Source organism: Alligator sinensis, unplaced genomic scaffold (assembly GCF_000455745.1).
Source record: "Alligator sinensis unplaced genomic scaffold, ASM45574v1 scaffold233_2, whole genome shotgun sequence".
Classification (NCBI taxonomy): domain Eukaryota; kingdom Metazoa; phylum Chordata; order Crocodylia; family Alligatoridae; genus Alligator; species Alligator sinensis.
The window spans coordinates 485,770-502,186 of record NW_005841941.1 but is presented as its reverse complement, the minus strand read 5'-3'; the positions used below and the strand labels follow the sequence as shown (position 1 = coordinate 502,186).

The window sequence follows — 16,417 nt, the reverse complement described above, 5'->3', positions numbered from 1 at the left end:
AGGAATGGCACCCCTAAGCCAGCATTCCTCCAAAAACAATTTAAAACACCCAGAGTTATTTTTAGAGACTAAAAATTAAATCCTAGGATTTACAGAATAGTTTCTTACCCTACTTTCTTACCTCCTTTCCATTCCACACAAAGATGTCTGCCCCATCAGCTAACCCAATGCCATCCAGAGTCAGCTCATCTCCTGAAAAAGAGATGATTTCATGGTGAAGTTCCCCTGCCCCACCAGCCTCAAGAAAGGTAATCAAATGTCAGCTAGAAAGAGAAGACAAAAATGTAGCACACTATCATTATCTAACAAAATCAGAAGTTGCTAAGAAGAACACACACAGCGTTGAATTCAGGGCCCAGTCCTGTAAAGGAAACCTCTGTGGATCCATATGTCTATGAGAGTCAAGTTATCAGGAGTCCTGTTATTATAAGTTCAGGTGGCCCGATCTTTTTGCAGAAGTGGAGATTCTGCAGAACTGACCCAGCATAAATACTCTTTCCCTCAGCATTGACTTTGGACTCTGGAATACACAGAACACTGGGCTAAATGACCCATGGTCTCACTCAGTATGGCATTCCTTATGTTCTTATACATTTAAACTCTACTTAACAAATCTGCCTGTTTGGTCACCATTTTCTGGATAAGGCTTAATACTAACAAGGATGCTGTATTTCCCAAGCCAATTCCTGAAGCATAAATGAGGCAAATGTTTAAATTTACCTGCAACTTATTTCCCTCTTCGTATCATAACTCAGCCTAAATGGCAATTATATGTTTTTAAATCTCAAAAGATTACATAAAAATGTGCAAAACCACAACAGTTATGTCTGACTTCTGTTTCCTGATATTTCTGCTATGAAAAAGCATTGTGTATTTTCTGGCAGTAGCCTAATTTTATGAGGCAGGGCTCACAAACTAAAGAGAGGTAGGTATTAACTTACTCAGTAAATCAGGTTTAAAAAAAGACAACCTTGTGTATTTAACATGACTATACATGGGTTAGGGCCAACAAAGCCAAACCTATATTTTTAACCAAGTTATTTATTGAATTATAAGAAGTCTCCTTTTCAAATTTTTTCTTCCACTAAAATTTAAGTTGTGTAATGTATTTCTTTCATTGCTGCCCTGACTCCTCTGATCCAGAATCTTTTAAACTATGAAATACTACTGTAACGTAAATGTTTAAAAGACTATCATAGTTTAACCTCATTTATCTACAAATGCAATGAGACTTTGATTTTTACAGCAAAGATTCAAGATAAGGAGTTGCTGTAGAGATAATACAACGTCAACACACATTTTAATATTAAAGCTAGCTTTTAGACAAGTAGATCAGCTGGACATTGAAACAAATAGCATTCAACGCTATATTTTCCCAGTAAGATAATAAATGCACATTCCTCCAAATGCCTGTAACTTATAAATGATGAAGCCTTGTTTTGTGCAGACAGGTCTTACCATTAAGCGTCTGGTAAAGATGAAGTCCTGCTGGGAGAGACTTTGCAGTACTGAGAATCAGGTCTCCTTCCCAAAATTCCAAGAGCTAGTGGGTATAATAAAAGTGAAAAGAAAGCAATAGCTGCCATTATTCAGAAAAATGTCAAACTCACTGTAAAGGCTAAAAACCTGGCTGCAATGAAATCAGTGACAGGTTTGCAATTTATTTTGAGAAGGCTAGGATTTCAAGCTCAGTATTTGCAATCTCTCCAGGAAATAAACAGCATTGACTATATTTTGTTTTTTTACTTTGTTTTTCCTATTGGTTATTTGTATCGGTTGATTATCTAGGCCAGGGTGACCAACCCACAGCAGAGGGCAGGCAGCACAGTGGCAGATGGGGCAGGGAGCAAAAAACAGAGATCAGACAGGGAGCAGAAGACAGGGCGAGCAAGGGACGAGAATCAGAGTGGTATGGTGCTGAACTCGTGCCATACCTGCTAAAAAGGTTGGCCTCTACTGTTGATCACCTGTTTACCCCAGTCTAGAAAGAACACGTGTATTTTTCTGTACCCTATAAGGAACAAGTCACTCCTGCCATCATGTTCTAATACAACACCGTCTTTAAATTCCATGTTCTTATTTGTGGAACTAAAAATCTCACCTTTCTCTAGGACTCATAATGTTTCTCTGGTTTATTAGGGAATAAACATACATCTTTCAAATCTGATGGAGTCCTGTAAATTTTTTGTAACTTTTTTCAGTAGATTCTCTCTAACTTCTTGGTGTTTTCTTGAGTCTTTTTTCCAGCCTAAACTAACATACTGCTTCCAAGCATGTAGGCAATACATTAACATTTATAAAGAGTCAAGAATAAAACTGTTTTACTAGACTTCAATCCATACTTGTTTGTAGTGCCCAAGTATTTAAGCCAGATATAAAGCTTAAATTTTCCACTACCTTGCTTTGTCAATTCCATGGCAATGCAGTGCAGGCTGTCTTTGAAAGAACAAAATTTCTATACACATAGATTCATACGATTTCTAACTTAAATATGTCAAATTCTATAGAAAAATGACTCCTCTGTATATAGGCATATGCACTTCTGCAAATCAGAAATTGGCTTTGTGACTCAAGTACAGACAAAACCTCTGGGTTGACTTTAAGACAACAAATACCTGAAATACAGATTGTCGCAGATCTCCTAGGGTTTTTCTTTTATCAATAGTCAGATCCAGCACACTTTCCTTCCGAGAAAGCGATGGGTGGAGAGCCCCATTGTAAAATTTATATCGAGAAGCCAAATGAAGATGCAAGTCAATGTTATTGTCTGCAGAGTCACATTCTGCCCTTTAAAAGCACAGCATAAATACACATCAATACCAAGACGCTAAAATGAAATGTTACATACTGGCAATTATTCCTTTAGGATCACTGCTGTGCATTCACATTTATGGGTTTGGTACTTCAGGTATCAAGTTCACAGGTAAGTTCAGGGCCAGCATCACACCCACAGACGGACAAGCACAAAGACTCTCAGAGGAGCTAGTGATCCACATACTGTGTAGCACACAGTAAAGTGGCCCCTTACAAACATGCTAAAATACTCCTAGTCTGATTTTAAAGCTATTACATCAGCACCACTCTAACCATTCATTTATAATTAGTTGTTTTCAAGATGACCATGCTAATCAAAACTGAGAACTTTAACTGAACTGTACCAAGTAAGAGTGGGAGCTGTTTGGAAAATCAAAGACAGCTAAGCCAAATAAAATGCATCAGCACTCTCATTTGGTACCAACAGCTAGCTTTTACCTGCAGATTGCCAGGTAGCAAAAGCACATTTTATAAAAAAGTGAAATTCCCCTGTGCAGGGGGACTTCGCATGTGCTTATTTGCCTGCCATCTAACAGGACCTCACCAACAGGCCAAGTGTTATAGTTTACTCACCATCAAGCCAAAAAAAATGTTTCTTGCTGAAATGTCCAAAGAACTAAGACAGATCTCAGCTATTTGGACAGCGGTCCTACATTCACACAGGGTGAATTTGCATGGCCCCTCATTTCCTGGAGCATGCTTAAGGCCTGAATGTTCGCTGGGCCCATACTATGAGTTTAAGCAGAACAAGTGATGCATCAGATCTCCATGGGCCCGCTACAAAAAGGCAATTTTTCACCAAACGTGAATACCAAAAGGTGGAATTTATTGCATATGAGTTTCTGACAGAGTACTATTCACCTGCTATTTTATGTGAGGTGGCTCCTTTTTTCTGCCATTGAGATGTCTTCATATAGCTACAAAAAATTCAACCTATACTCTCCCTAGAGCCGCAACAATTTACACAGAAGTCCAGCACATCCAATACTTGGATTCACCAGTGACCTGTTGTGTGATGTTAGGCAAGTAGCTTCATTTTCATGACTCAAACTAAAAACACTTTCCTTCCACCACAAAGCACAGTAAGAACTACTGATGAGTTCTATTCCATCTGACTTCATCCACATACCTCCTCTTCTGCAGTTCAGCGTTAGCAGCATTCATTTCATTCAAGAGGTGTTCAGGAATTCCATATCTTGGATTTGCATGAGCTGTGATCAAAATAAGCTTGTAAATGAGCTAGGACAAGGTGCTCAAGGCCAGGCATACCAACATAGCAACCTTTTAAAGCCCTGAATGAAAAAGCTGGGTCCTCTTATAACTGAAGGTTAAATCACAAGTAGAAGCAACAAGTAGGTTTTATTTCTACCCACATTCGTATGACATTTATTGCATTTGTTTTTATACCATATTTTTTCTTAAAGTACTAAGGTAACTTTTGGTGTGTGTCAGATGCTGAAAAATATCTGTATCAACTCATTAAGTTGTCTACTAATCCTTTCTCCATTACATATTGGGAGGACATCCATGCTTTCCAAACACAAGAGAAATATGAGACTCCAATCTTGTTTTCTTAAGGAAAGAACAGGAAAGAGAAGACCCAAAGTGTCAAAGTTAATATATTTTTGTACCTTCAGATGGTCTTTTCAATCGGGATTTTCGATAAAACAGCATGTAGGCACTCTCTTTACCCTGAAATTGTTTCTCAATATCTTTCTCCTTAATTGGCTGGACTTTTGAATCATTCAAATCAAACCAGTGAGAACCAGAAGTGTCATCCTTTAACCTTGTGGACAGTTTTTCTGAAGTCCACTGGACATTGTTGTTCTGGGAAGGGCTCTGCAAATCTTGTCCTTGAGAATCTGACCCAAACTGGAGCTTGTGGTAGTTCTCTTTTAAACTAATCTTATTTCCATCAGGACTGAATAGAAATACCTGAGAATGACTCTGCAAATACTGAAAAGAAAGAAGATAGAGGAAGGAAGAATTATAATAATGAAACATGCTGACAGCATTAAATGTGCCAGGGAAAGCTAACCATATTGTATGGCTTGCTCTCCCTCAATTCACAAGCAAAGCCTCTATCTGCTCCAATTTTAAGTATTGAAAATACCTCTCCTTTTGCCTGTTCAATCATCCTTTTGTTATCCTCCCTCCACAACTGCCTGTCCTTAGTACAAGACTCCCCTTTTCATATGACGAAAGTGACTAGCAGATTGCAAGCAAAACCACAGACCAAAAAGACAGCATTAACAATAAAATCCAACCCAAGTCAGGAATTTTAAACCTTATCAGCCTAAAATTACATCTAGTGACTTTTGGCTGTCTTACCTTCTCTCTGAGAAGAAACCTAGGGAATCTCCCTCACCTAAGCAAAAAAAGAATAGGCTCTGCTCTATTATATCATTAGTGGTTCTCAACCAGGGTGCTGTATGAGCCCCTTTAGAGGTGCTTTGAGGCAGGTGTTGTAGCTATGGCATGCACTCTTGCTGCATTAGGGCTCCGATTAGCCGAAAGCAAGCAGGAACTGGCTGGTGCTGTTGCCCTTACCAGTTTGGCCACCCCCTATACTTGTCCCAGACAGAGAGGTACAAAGGACAGTTATACCTGCATGGCTCTTTCTGAGAAGAGCATAGAGCAGGGAACTGGACCAAGAGCAGCTACACTGCACAAAACCACTCCTGCCTGTTTCAGGCTGATCAGCAAGCCAAAAGGTAGAAGTACTGTGCACATATGCTACAGCCCTTTCTGGGATGGCTGTGCAGCAGGCACGTGGGGTACCTGTACCTGGAAGCAACAGAACTTGGTTGAGAAGAACTGAGGTAAGTTAAAGCAGTACTAACAGCAGTTTTCAACCTGGGATACTGCCACATTCAAAAAGAACGGTGAAGGGGGGCCCTGATCCTGAAAAAGTAAAGAAACACTGTATAAAATATGCTGTGGTTTTTAATGAACTTCATTCCTGGTCTCTCTTTCTACTTCTGCCACAGCACGCTCAGATTTAAAAATCCTCAGAAATACGTACACTAAAAATTACTAAAAAACCTCAGGCACATTACAGGGTGGAGAAAAATATATTAAGACTGGGAACTAACAGCCCAAGATTTTCTACTCCCTGAAATCACACCAGAAGCTGTGTGGGAAGCAGAACCAGCGAATACCTCTAAATGGGAGAGTTGCATACTTAAGGTCACAGGACTAAACTGTTGCCTAAACATGAGATAGGGATAAAGGAGGGAAATATTTGTTCATTACTTCTTTTATACATTTAATATCACATATTAAGAATAAACCCTTGATGCAGGACTTCTGTTGAACTAACAGATTTATTCCACAATTTAAGAGAAACTCCTGTTCTCTTGTCCTTACCAGACAAAGAGATTGACATGAGAGAGAGGTACATGGCACTGTCATGACAAACAACCTTTACAGGACTAGCATATTAAAAAAGATGGAAGAGGTGTTTGGGGGGTGGGATAGTGGGGTACAAGGACAGGTAGGGGCAGGAGTGGGGACAAAAGATTAACAAGAACAATACAGATTTTAAACAGATTATTTGCCATGACTGAAAGTCACCACTTTCTTTCAGTCAACTATATTAATCTGAAATGATGAATTTAAAATTAAGTCACTGGCCCATAGGATTAGTGAATTTTTGGCACTGGTTTGTGCTCTTCTTTCAAAAGTATCCAGAGGCCCCAATTCGCTCATTTAGTGTTGATACAATATTTGAAGACAATCACTGTTCTAGACAGTTTTACACACTAAAACACATTATACAACAAATCCAAATTTCAGGAAAGCTTCATTTTGGATCTCTAATAAAAGCACATTCTTGAAGAGGTTGTTCGTACGTGTGTTCATACGGTCATGTTGAAACAAACACAAAGAAACAAAAAACACTGATCAGAGCATGCTTTTGGGTAGATCTGTTTATAAAATAGGTTTACTGATAAACATGATGCTTCCATTATGTTGAAAACACTTGGATGCTCAAATAATTAAAGAAAACAACACTACATTCACTATTTTTGTTCATATCTTATTGCTTATAGCACTTAACTGCTTACTTCCAAATTTAGAAAACCACCACATTTCTAATCAGTCCTTCAATTTTTTTTAAAATTATTGAAGAGGTGAATATCATTTTGCTGTTGTTGAGAAGAAGAATTAAAACATTAAAATGAGTTCTCCCAAATACAGAATCCATACAAAGCAGAATGGATTTTCTTCGCATTGTAGAAAACAATTCAATACTTAAACTGCCACAGCATACTACTATAATTTAAATGAAAATTTTCTGGATGTATTTCTGACTTACAAAAAATGGAAATTGGAACAAAAATCCCTTTCAACTATAAATACTGAATTACTAGATTGGCCTCAAGCATACTGTATTTGTAATCAACATTAAAAGCTATATATCCACTGGCATACACATACTCATGTCAATATTCACATATTAACCTGAATCACAGATGCAGTTTAAAGGACAGTCAGTGTTTCTGGTATCAGTCTAACATTTGACCTTACATGAACATAACTTAGCATTTTTCTGTTTCTGGTTTGCAATAGGCTTTAATTAGAGTTTTGCCATACAATTCATTACCTTTCGTAATGGTCCAAAAGGTTTCCGGTATTTCTTGTTCCAGGATATCCCTTTTTTCTCTAAAAATTTCTGCCCTAACTGATCCACAGGAATTTGTTTAGATTCTTCCTAAAGAAACAGAAGTAAAAAGACTAAGATAGTAAAGGCAAGCACAAAAAAGAAATGTCAAGACCACAAAGAAACATACAAACAGAAATTCCATAAACAGGCAACAAAAGGGTGATTTAAATGAAAAAAAACAAACTTTTGCAATACCATGTTTTGAGTTTAGTTAAGCTAATTAAATATGTAAGCAAATATTCAGATGTCCCCTGGATGCCTATTTTTTATATTAAAGCCACCTTAACATACACTTTCCTTTATGTTCCTTGATGAATTTCCAAGAAAGCTCTGTAATGTTATTGTAGGCCTGATGGTCTAGGAAATATGGGAGAAGCAGGATTTGTTTCTCATTCTTTTAACAAATCTATCCCTTGTGTACATCAAACCCCTCTTCTAAGACTATTGCTAAAATGGGAAACAAAGATCAGTTTACATACCATACCTGTGATAAGATCTCTTTCAGGTCTGTCAGTGGATTCTCATTTTCTTTGCCACTTTCATTATCTTTCACAATCTTATCCTTAGTTAGTTTGTTTCCCTCCTCCTAAAAAGAGACCAGTGATAAGCTCCTTACTACACAGAATGGATACAAAGATTGTAAGTTAAATTATTTCCAACAAGACTAGTATCTTACAGGTAAGATTTCTAGCATAGGTTCTTTCCTTTTACAGGTTTATGTACATTTATTATGCTAAGCTGTGTAATTTTTTGTAGAAAAAAAGATTACAAAAATGTTGGCAATGACAAGACTGTAGAGCTCACATCTGGCCATGCACACTAAAATTTTATACAGTTTCAAGGCTGCAGTCATGAGTTATATATCAAGATGAGGTATTAAAAAAATATTATTAAAGAAATCATACAGACTGATATTAAATTATGGTATGATATTAAACCATCCATACAGACTGGCCTCTTCATATCAGGTAAATACATCATAAATGCCAATAAAGGGACATTATTTTTAATGATAAAGAAGTGTACATCAGCCTCCAGCAGTAAAACAACTACTGAATTGCATGAAATTCAGAAGTGCAATGCAGCAAAAATAAACCAGACAAAGTGTCTTTTAAAAACTTACTTGCAATTGCCAGTTTCCTAATTCATCAACATCCTTGATAAAAACATGATAATGTCCTCCATAGCAGCCACCTTTGTGTATAATAACAGAAAAGAGGTCGAACATGTACTCCAAATCATCCAACTCGGTCTTAAAAAAAAACAATAAATGGAAATTAATATAACCAACACATAACGGCAAAACTGGAAGAATTTTATACCATGAACAATGTTTTGTATATTTTAGTAGGAGAATAAATATCAATTAAATGTTGTACTCCGGTATTAGGCATACACAAATATGAACAAAACCAAAAATGCATTTAGCAATGTGGTAAATACCGTAACAGTTTGAAGATTCAAAAATAACAAGTAAGGTAGTTGATTACGGCACTGAAATCCTTATGCTTGGAAACAAAAATAAGTGCTTCCTGTACAGATTTACACATTAGTCCTAAAAATGCATGACATTTTCTAGAAACTTACAAGTAAATAGCCCAGGAGCTGTAACACGTTTAGAGTAGCTCCTTTTGAAATTTTAAGGCTACTTTTTCTGACTCCTTTAAAATTACAAAAAGGTCTCTTAATACCTAAAAATTCTATCTGGATTTAAACAAAACTCTATAAAGTAGGCCGTCTTGTAAAATAATAAGAAATTAAATAAAAGCCTACTCAAGTTTATCAAAAAAGTGTTCTCTCAAATGCGAACATCTGAGATTATGTAATGTTTTAAGATAAAAAAAACAGGCTTGATTCAAAGAAGTATGTTTGTGTATGAGGAATATATATTTTTAAAAAACACACATTAAGGACCATAAGTGATTATTAAAGACATTATGTAAAGATCCAAGGAGTTTCTTAGAAACCATATTCTAATGACTATTCAAATGTGTTATTTTAAACATGCATGAATGTAAAATTGGTAGGCATCAGCGTAATACTGAATTTCTGTATTATGCTGGTAGATAATACCAACAGAAGAACTAACAATGTGAACATTTTACTTTTTACATAATCTGATCCTTGTTAGAAATAATATATGTTTTACTAGCCAGCTGCCCGCTAGGAATGATGGATTTCAAAGGAGTGTTTACATGGCCAGCTCTGAAGGGTGAGTGGAGGGCCAACTGGGGTGGCCATGTAGACACTCCCTCCACTGCCCCCGCCTCCTCCTCCAGCCTCCAGTGCAGGAGCTCCCTTCTCATGCCCGCCTCCTCCTCAAAGCAGTGGGGCTTCCCCCCACCTCCATGCCTCCCCTCCCTCCTTCCCTGCTGGCTGTTGGTGTTGTAATAAAAGTTGTGGGGTGCATGTGTCTGCCAGGCATGGGGGGGCATCTGGGCTGGGAGGGGAGGGGGGGAAACTGTCATGACCTCCCCCGTTCACCTCCCCCCATCCTGAGCCCGCCCAAGCCCACCCAGCCAATCGCTGCCCTCTAGGCGTTGCTGGCACAGTTGACAAAGAACACTACGGACAGAGACACACACACAGATTAAGCCCTTTACATATACAGAATGCAATTGACTGATTTTACCATTTTCCAACTAAAAACTCTTCTAAGTAAGAGAGGGTTAACAACCCATTTTCAATCACAATTTAAAAAAAGAACTCTTATAGAGGACAACTAGATTGTGGACAGCAGAGAAACCCCAGTTTCTTAAGCATCCAGGCTTATAACTTGCTTCAAGTTAAAAAAAAAAAAAAAAAAAAAAAAAAGAATTGGGCCTATTTTGGAGGAGATTATACAGTCAGAGAAGAGCAAACAATATTTAGAACATGAAAGTGTGCAAACCTGCTCACAAAAAGGCCTGAGGTTTATCCGGAAAGGGAATGTATAGCAGCTCGTTTCCTTGTATCGTTCACACTTCTCGAAATCAAAGTTAAACCTCAGGAGGGAGATAGTGAGAAATGGAGGCAACTTGCGTAGTTTGGCAGACTAACAAAATCAATAAAGAGAATTTTATCAGGAATTTACTAGAGAAACAGCATCTCTATTATTTTATGAGTAACAGACTGAGACTGTAAAGATAAGACCCCCTGCCCCAATCATACTTAGAAACCAATTACCCATCACATGAACTGGAAAGGGACTTCTCCACTTGGGAGTTCATCACTGTATTTACATATATATTCAGCTTCTCTCTTACTCACCACTCTCTCTGGCCCCAAGAATCACATATTCCTTCCTGCATAGTGGCTCAACTTAGAAGGAGTAATGGAGAAAGTCTTGCTTCTACCACAGTGATTAGGGTGCACCCGAGTCAGTGATTCTCAACCAGGGTACTTTGGCACCCTGGTGTGCCTTGAAACCTTTTCAAGGCTGCCAGAGGAAACCACACAACCTTAGCACCAGTAGGTATGCCAACATGATTCACAAAATAAACCCAGACATTTCAAATAGGAATCTGTAGGGTTACAAACATTCTGACACGTTGTGGGCTTTGAGTTCTTTTCATTAAAAAAATTACTCTATTTTTCATTAGTATAAAAAAAAAAGTGAAAAAACAAAAAACTGGAATTTTCCAAGGGGTGCCCTGAGTCTAAATAGGTTGTGGTGGGGCATGTAGGTCTAAATCTCCTCTGACTGACAAAAACTTGAACGGCATTTAAAGGATCATTAAGAAGACCGTTTAAAGGGCAAGTGCCTTACCCATGGGTGCTTGTACACGTGAAGAAAATTGGCCATTTTTGAGGTTTAATTATGTCATGCTGCACACGTGTGGGGTTTTGTTTTTACGATTTAAATGAGTTTGTTACATTGCAAACTAAACCACAGACACATATAGTTGTTTCCAACATAGCTATTTGTAACACTGCAGCCTTTTGACAGCTCGTTGACCCACCCCCCAAGCCGCAGGAAAGGCAGGCTGAAGGCAAAAACAGCGAGGGGCCCAATTCTTTTTATCTTTTCATCTCACAGAGCCTGCCTGGGTCACCCAAGGCCAAGGTGCGAGCTGTTGGTGGGACAAGTGGTCCCTGGTCCTTTCTTCTGTGGCAGTGGCACCCCCTGGGGTCATCCAGGTGGGCAGCTAGTGGGCAGGTGCTACCCCAGCTTGCGGTTAGGGAACAGTTGGATCAGGCTGGGTGCTGCCTCTGAGCTGGGGCAGCACCCACCCACTAGCTGCCCACCCGGGCAGCCCCAGGAAGCACCGCTGCCACAGAGGAAAGAACCGGGACACCCTTGCAGCTCAGGGCCTGCGGGCAACTTGCCCCCCAGCTGCGAGAAAGGTGGGCAGGCTCCACAGGAGGGGAGGATCAGGCCCCTCGCTGCTTTCCCATCCCCGTCCCACCACCCCGCTTCCCAAGCAGAGCCTGCCTGCATGAGCTGATGCTGGGCTATGCAGCCACTGAGCTGCAGGGGGACCTGATCCTTACCTCCATGGTTACAGTGCCCCCCAGGTAGGGTGCTAGCTGCACAGGTACTGCCCTAGCCAGCAGGCAGCACCTGCTGGATCCAAGTTTTCCCTGAGCCAGCCCAGGGAGCAGCACCCAGCAGGCTTCTAGCGCACAGACTCAGTTAAGAGTTGGATTTGGCAGGTGCTGCCTGACAGAAGGAAGGACTGCCTCCCCTGCAGTTCAGGGGCCACTCAGCCCACTGGCAGTTCACACCCCACCTGGCGTGGGAGATGTGGGCACCTTGGGGGGGGGGGGAGGGGGTTGGGAGAGGATCAGGCCCCTCACCGTAACAGTGACGGAACCCCCTATATTGAAACGGTGGGTTTTTAATAGTCGCAATTAAAAACCTGCTATTTCAATTTAGGGGACTAAACCCCCATCACGTGTACAAGTGCCTTATTAAGCTATTACATAAAATATCAATGCTATTACCAGCCACATGTGAAAAAGAAAACAGAGAGAGTCAGTTTATGCTATGTAAATGAAGGGATGAATCTGGACATCTAAATCTGGACAGGGGTTTCAGGCTTTGAATCCCAGTCTCATAAAAGGTACCTACCTCAGTGTTGCAATTAGATACCAAAATTTGACACAGCACTATGATTTCAGATATATCTTTCTCCTTAGTGTCTCACATTAGCTGAGTTTTAGGTGTGCCAAGAACTATGACTCCTGTCTCACTGCCTAACTCTGACCATGTGAAGTACAGGGAAATTACGTGTCCGTTTTCCGTTTGTAAATTTCACTTTTGGATCTAGTGCTCAACAACACCATGCTTAGAGGGCTTTCATGAATCTTGTCCCAAGTGTCAACAGTGATCCCTTGATCACTCGGCTTCTCCAAATGATATTTTACAGTATCAATTGAAATCCATATTCTGTTGTTCTATTCTAATCCCTTCCTCAATAGCTATCGTTTGAACACTATGAACTATGTAACAAATTACCTTTGATGCTTCAACCAGTTTATTGCATGCTCCACATCGATATAAATTATCATTTTCAAAATATTCCTCTTCCACATACATGTTACACAGGGCCTCCTCCAAGCCAGATACATCCTTTACAGCCACTGTTAGGTCTAAGAAATCTTCCTACATAATAGCAGAAAGTTAAGTAAATAAGTTCTGGAAATAAGCACAAATTTAATATCACAGAATACTACAGCACCTTTATATAGAAGGTATAATAGATACAAAGGTAAATCATGAACCTGGATTAAGGAAACCGAAATACTTATAATATTATAATAATAAAGGAGTAGGATTAAGTATAATCTTATGAAATAGGAATCGACTCTTAAAAGGAAATCCTGGTTATTAAAAAAAGCACACAATCAGAATAGTTAAAATGTATATAAATAAAATGTAAAATGTAAAATATTTAATAAGATGCGAGTAAACAGAGATAATTTTACCGTTGCAACATAATTACTTATTTCTCTGCTAAACTTATCTACTGTAGGTGATACTGTAGCAATATGGCAGTTTCTATTCAACTCTCAGTGGGTTCTCCCTCCCTCCCCCCTGCCATGACCTATATCCACACTGCAGGCCAGTTAGAAAATGCCAGCTAGGATGCAATGTGAATAGATGTCATGATTTTTCCTCATTTTCATACTTTTTAAATTTTGCAGAGTCCTAGAAAACCTAAGATCTTCAATAAACTAACCTGCTAAAAAAGTCACCAAATATAGTATGCTACTAAAAATAAACAATACTATTCTGGAACATGCGTAAGAATTTACCTGTCTCTCGCTAATGTTCTTGCATTCTTTACAAACAATCTGGTTAACAACAGTTCCATGGTACAGGCGATTAATAAGGTCATGGCCAGAAGTACCCACAAGAGAAGTTTCCAAAGCACTGAACAGAATCCGATTTAACTCCTGCACATCATGTTGTCTCACTTCCTGCAAAAAGAGGACAAATTTGACAAAACAAAAAAAATAGTGCATTCTAATTTTCATATTATTATACATGTCACACTCAACTCTAGAACTGAAAACACCCACAACATACAGAGGTATTTGATTTGATTTGGGGGGTGTGTCAGGTAGCCAGTAATGCTGATAAAAGAACGATGGAAGAAAAAAAATGGTGCTTTAGAGCCTTTTCTAAGACTAGACGAAACTGCACTGGACTGGATTTATGGCTAAGAAAACTGTTAAAGAAGGAAAGCAAGTGGCTTACATCCCTTTAAGCGAGATATTCTGTTCAGTGTAACAGTACATACATACTGAGTTTATAAGGCTGACAGGGAGATAAAGAACATGTTAAAAACTGAGCTAAGTAAACTCTACTTGTCAGAACCCTCTCTCCAGATATATAGTGGTAGGACCTTTTTATTTCTGTAACAGCTGCCATGCTTATTGCTGTTCCATGCATAAAAAAATGTGGGCATGTCTACATGAGATGCTTAACATGCAGAAGACTAATTCTACCGTGCATTTGTGCGGTGGGCAAAACCCATGCTAATGCGCAGTAAAATAAAACTATATAGCATTAACATCACCACATTGCTAATGCACAGTAGCGGTGATTACAGCGCACTTACCTGTCATTACAGGTACTAAACTTAATGTGCCATAATTACGGTGCATTAATGAACGTGTAAGATGCACCCTGCATTTATTGTTATAAACAATCAAAGATTAAATAAAACTGGCTCTAGTTTTGTGTCTTCTCCAAATTTCTCCCCCTTAAAACCTACCATAATGCCTTCATCCAAATCTTCTGGGATAACATATCTAACCACTCAAAGAAAGAACAAGATGAAAGCTTTATAAAGGAAGCACACAGGTAGTCAGTCATGTTAACCTGAACTCATGGAGAAGGAATAGACTCAGTCCACTCCTAGCAAAAAATCTTGTACAAGGTACTGCACACTAGTGTTCTGTACCTCATTGCTGTTCCATCCAAAGCTGTCAGTGAGGTCTGTTGTAGATGCAGCCTGCTGATCTAAGAGCAAAAGCTGAGCAAACAACCGTTGCAACTGTAATGGAATTATCCGAACCTAAAAATGCAAAATAGGCAGAACGGGGAGAGGGAGAGGAGGAATTAGAAAGAAGAAAAAAAAAAAAAAAAAATCACACAATATAAAATTAATTAGGATTTAGCACACAACTCATAATTCTATAAAACACAAACAAATCTCTCTCTTGTAGCTTACAATGGTTAATCTTATTCAGTCAAGCATCTCTGAAAAACATTGGTAAAAACTCATCTACACAGAAGAGCAAAATGATAATCTTAAATCTAACCTATGTTATAAGCAGTAGCTTTCCATTAGAATTTTTGTTTCATTTTTTTCCAGTACTGAAACAACCATAAAAATTAAAACAAAGAATTATTATTAGTAACCTTTGTTACAGAAAAGGCTTTTTATGCCCGCACTCTAAAAAACACTATTATTTTTGTTCTGATTTACAAAAAGAGTTCAGTTGATAAACAGGCTACTTATAGCATTCCTAGGGGAAAACAAATAATAGCAAAATCTCTTTTCCAATGCTAGTAAGCATTTTCAAAATACAAATCAGACTTAAATCCTGTGACTTCTTATGCGTGGGGAGAGAACTTAATCTTTAAAGAAGCACATTGCAATCAATGGAATATTCTAGTCACTATCCAGAAGTCATATGTCAAAGCCTCAAATAGACAGTAATACAGGAAATCTGGAAGAGTACAGTAAAACAGTTTGGACCTGTTTTTACCTGTACTCACGTCAAAAGAATTTTTGCCAACTGATTCACAAAGATTGGAATCAAATCCCCAAATTTATTTTAAAAGGTATTGTTGCAAGGGTTTAGATCAGAGCATAAAACAGGATATTGGCTAATTAAACTCTTGACTTTTTACAGAAGACATATTTTCCACTAGCATCTGAAGTGTTATTTCCCCTTGGATCAAACTCCAGCAAACAATAATTAAAAGATTTGAACACCTTTGCATCTGGTTTATTGTTATCTTCCAGAGAACCAAGTTCTTCAGGGCCTAGAGAAAACAGTGCCTCTGTAATTGAAAAGGAAAATGACATAAAAAGTTTTACATATATTTGTCTATTTGTATGAAATGCTAACATGCTGTTCTGCTCAGCAAACAAGACACCAGAAAATTAAGTACATTAAGAAGTTTATTCCTGAATGACATTTATATGTATTTTGTACCAGTAGTTCTCAGCCTTTTTAGACCCAAGGGCCCCATTTGGTAAGTGCCAGCTTTTAGATCTACTCATTTTTTGATTACAGAAAAATAAGAGTACTGTATTTAGCCAAATACGAGATGATCTTGAATGTAAGACAACTCCCATAATTAGATTCTATACATTGAACCTTTTTTAATTGATTATAATTTTCTATGTATGGAATCTAATAATTTCAGAATCATTTTAAATTGGTCCCGTCCCCCCACTACTGCAGGCAGTGTGGGGGCGGGGGGGGGGG

The 16,417-nt window shown here is 38.5% G+C and overlaps 1 protein-coding gene across 5 annotated transcripts in view; it reads right to left on the bottom strand.

The window, feature by feature from the left end:
• The window catches only part of USP40 (ubiquitin specific peptidase 40), a 48,108-nt gene that overhangs the window by 29,492 nt on the left and 2,199 nt on the right, over positions 1 to 16,417 (bottom strand). For all 5 annotated transcript variants that reach the window (XR_001357729.2, XR_003093146.1, XR_003093145.1 and 2 more), the window contains exons 2-14: positions 15,919 to 15,986; positions 14,878 to 14,991; positions 13,724 to 13,888; positions 12,924 to 13,070; positions 10,374 to 10,517; positions 8,607 to 8,735; positions 7,968 to 8,069; positions 7,424 to 7,531; positions 4,446 to 4,770; positions 3,944 to 4,025; positions 2,616 to 2,787; positions 1,459 to 1,543; positions 122 to 192 (exon numbers count right to left, since the gene is read on the bottom strand). Coding sequence is in view for 2 of the 5 variants with exons in the window: in XM_006019945.3 (XP_006020007.1) it covers positions 122 to 192; positions 1,459 to 1,543; positions 2,616 to 2,787; positions 3,944 to 4,025; positions 4,446 to 4,770; positions 7,424 to 7,531; positions 7,968 to 8,069; positions 8,607 to 8,735; positions 10,374 to 10,517; positions 12,924 to 13,070; positions 13,724 to 13,888; positions 14,878 to 14,991; positions 15,919 to 15,986 (1,712 nt within the window). In the remaining 3 variants the exon portion in view is untranslated. The remainder of the gene's footprint in view (positions 1 to 121; positions 193 to 1,458; positions 1,544 to 2,615; positions 2,788 to 3,943; positions 4,026 to 4,445; positions 4,771 to 7,423; positions 7,532 to 7,967; positions 8,070 to 8,606; positions 8,736 to 10,373; positions 10,518 to 12,923; positions 13,071 to 13,723; positions 13,889 to 14,877; positions 14,992 to 15,918; positions 15,987 to 16,417) is intronic.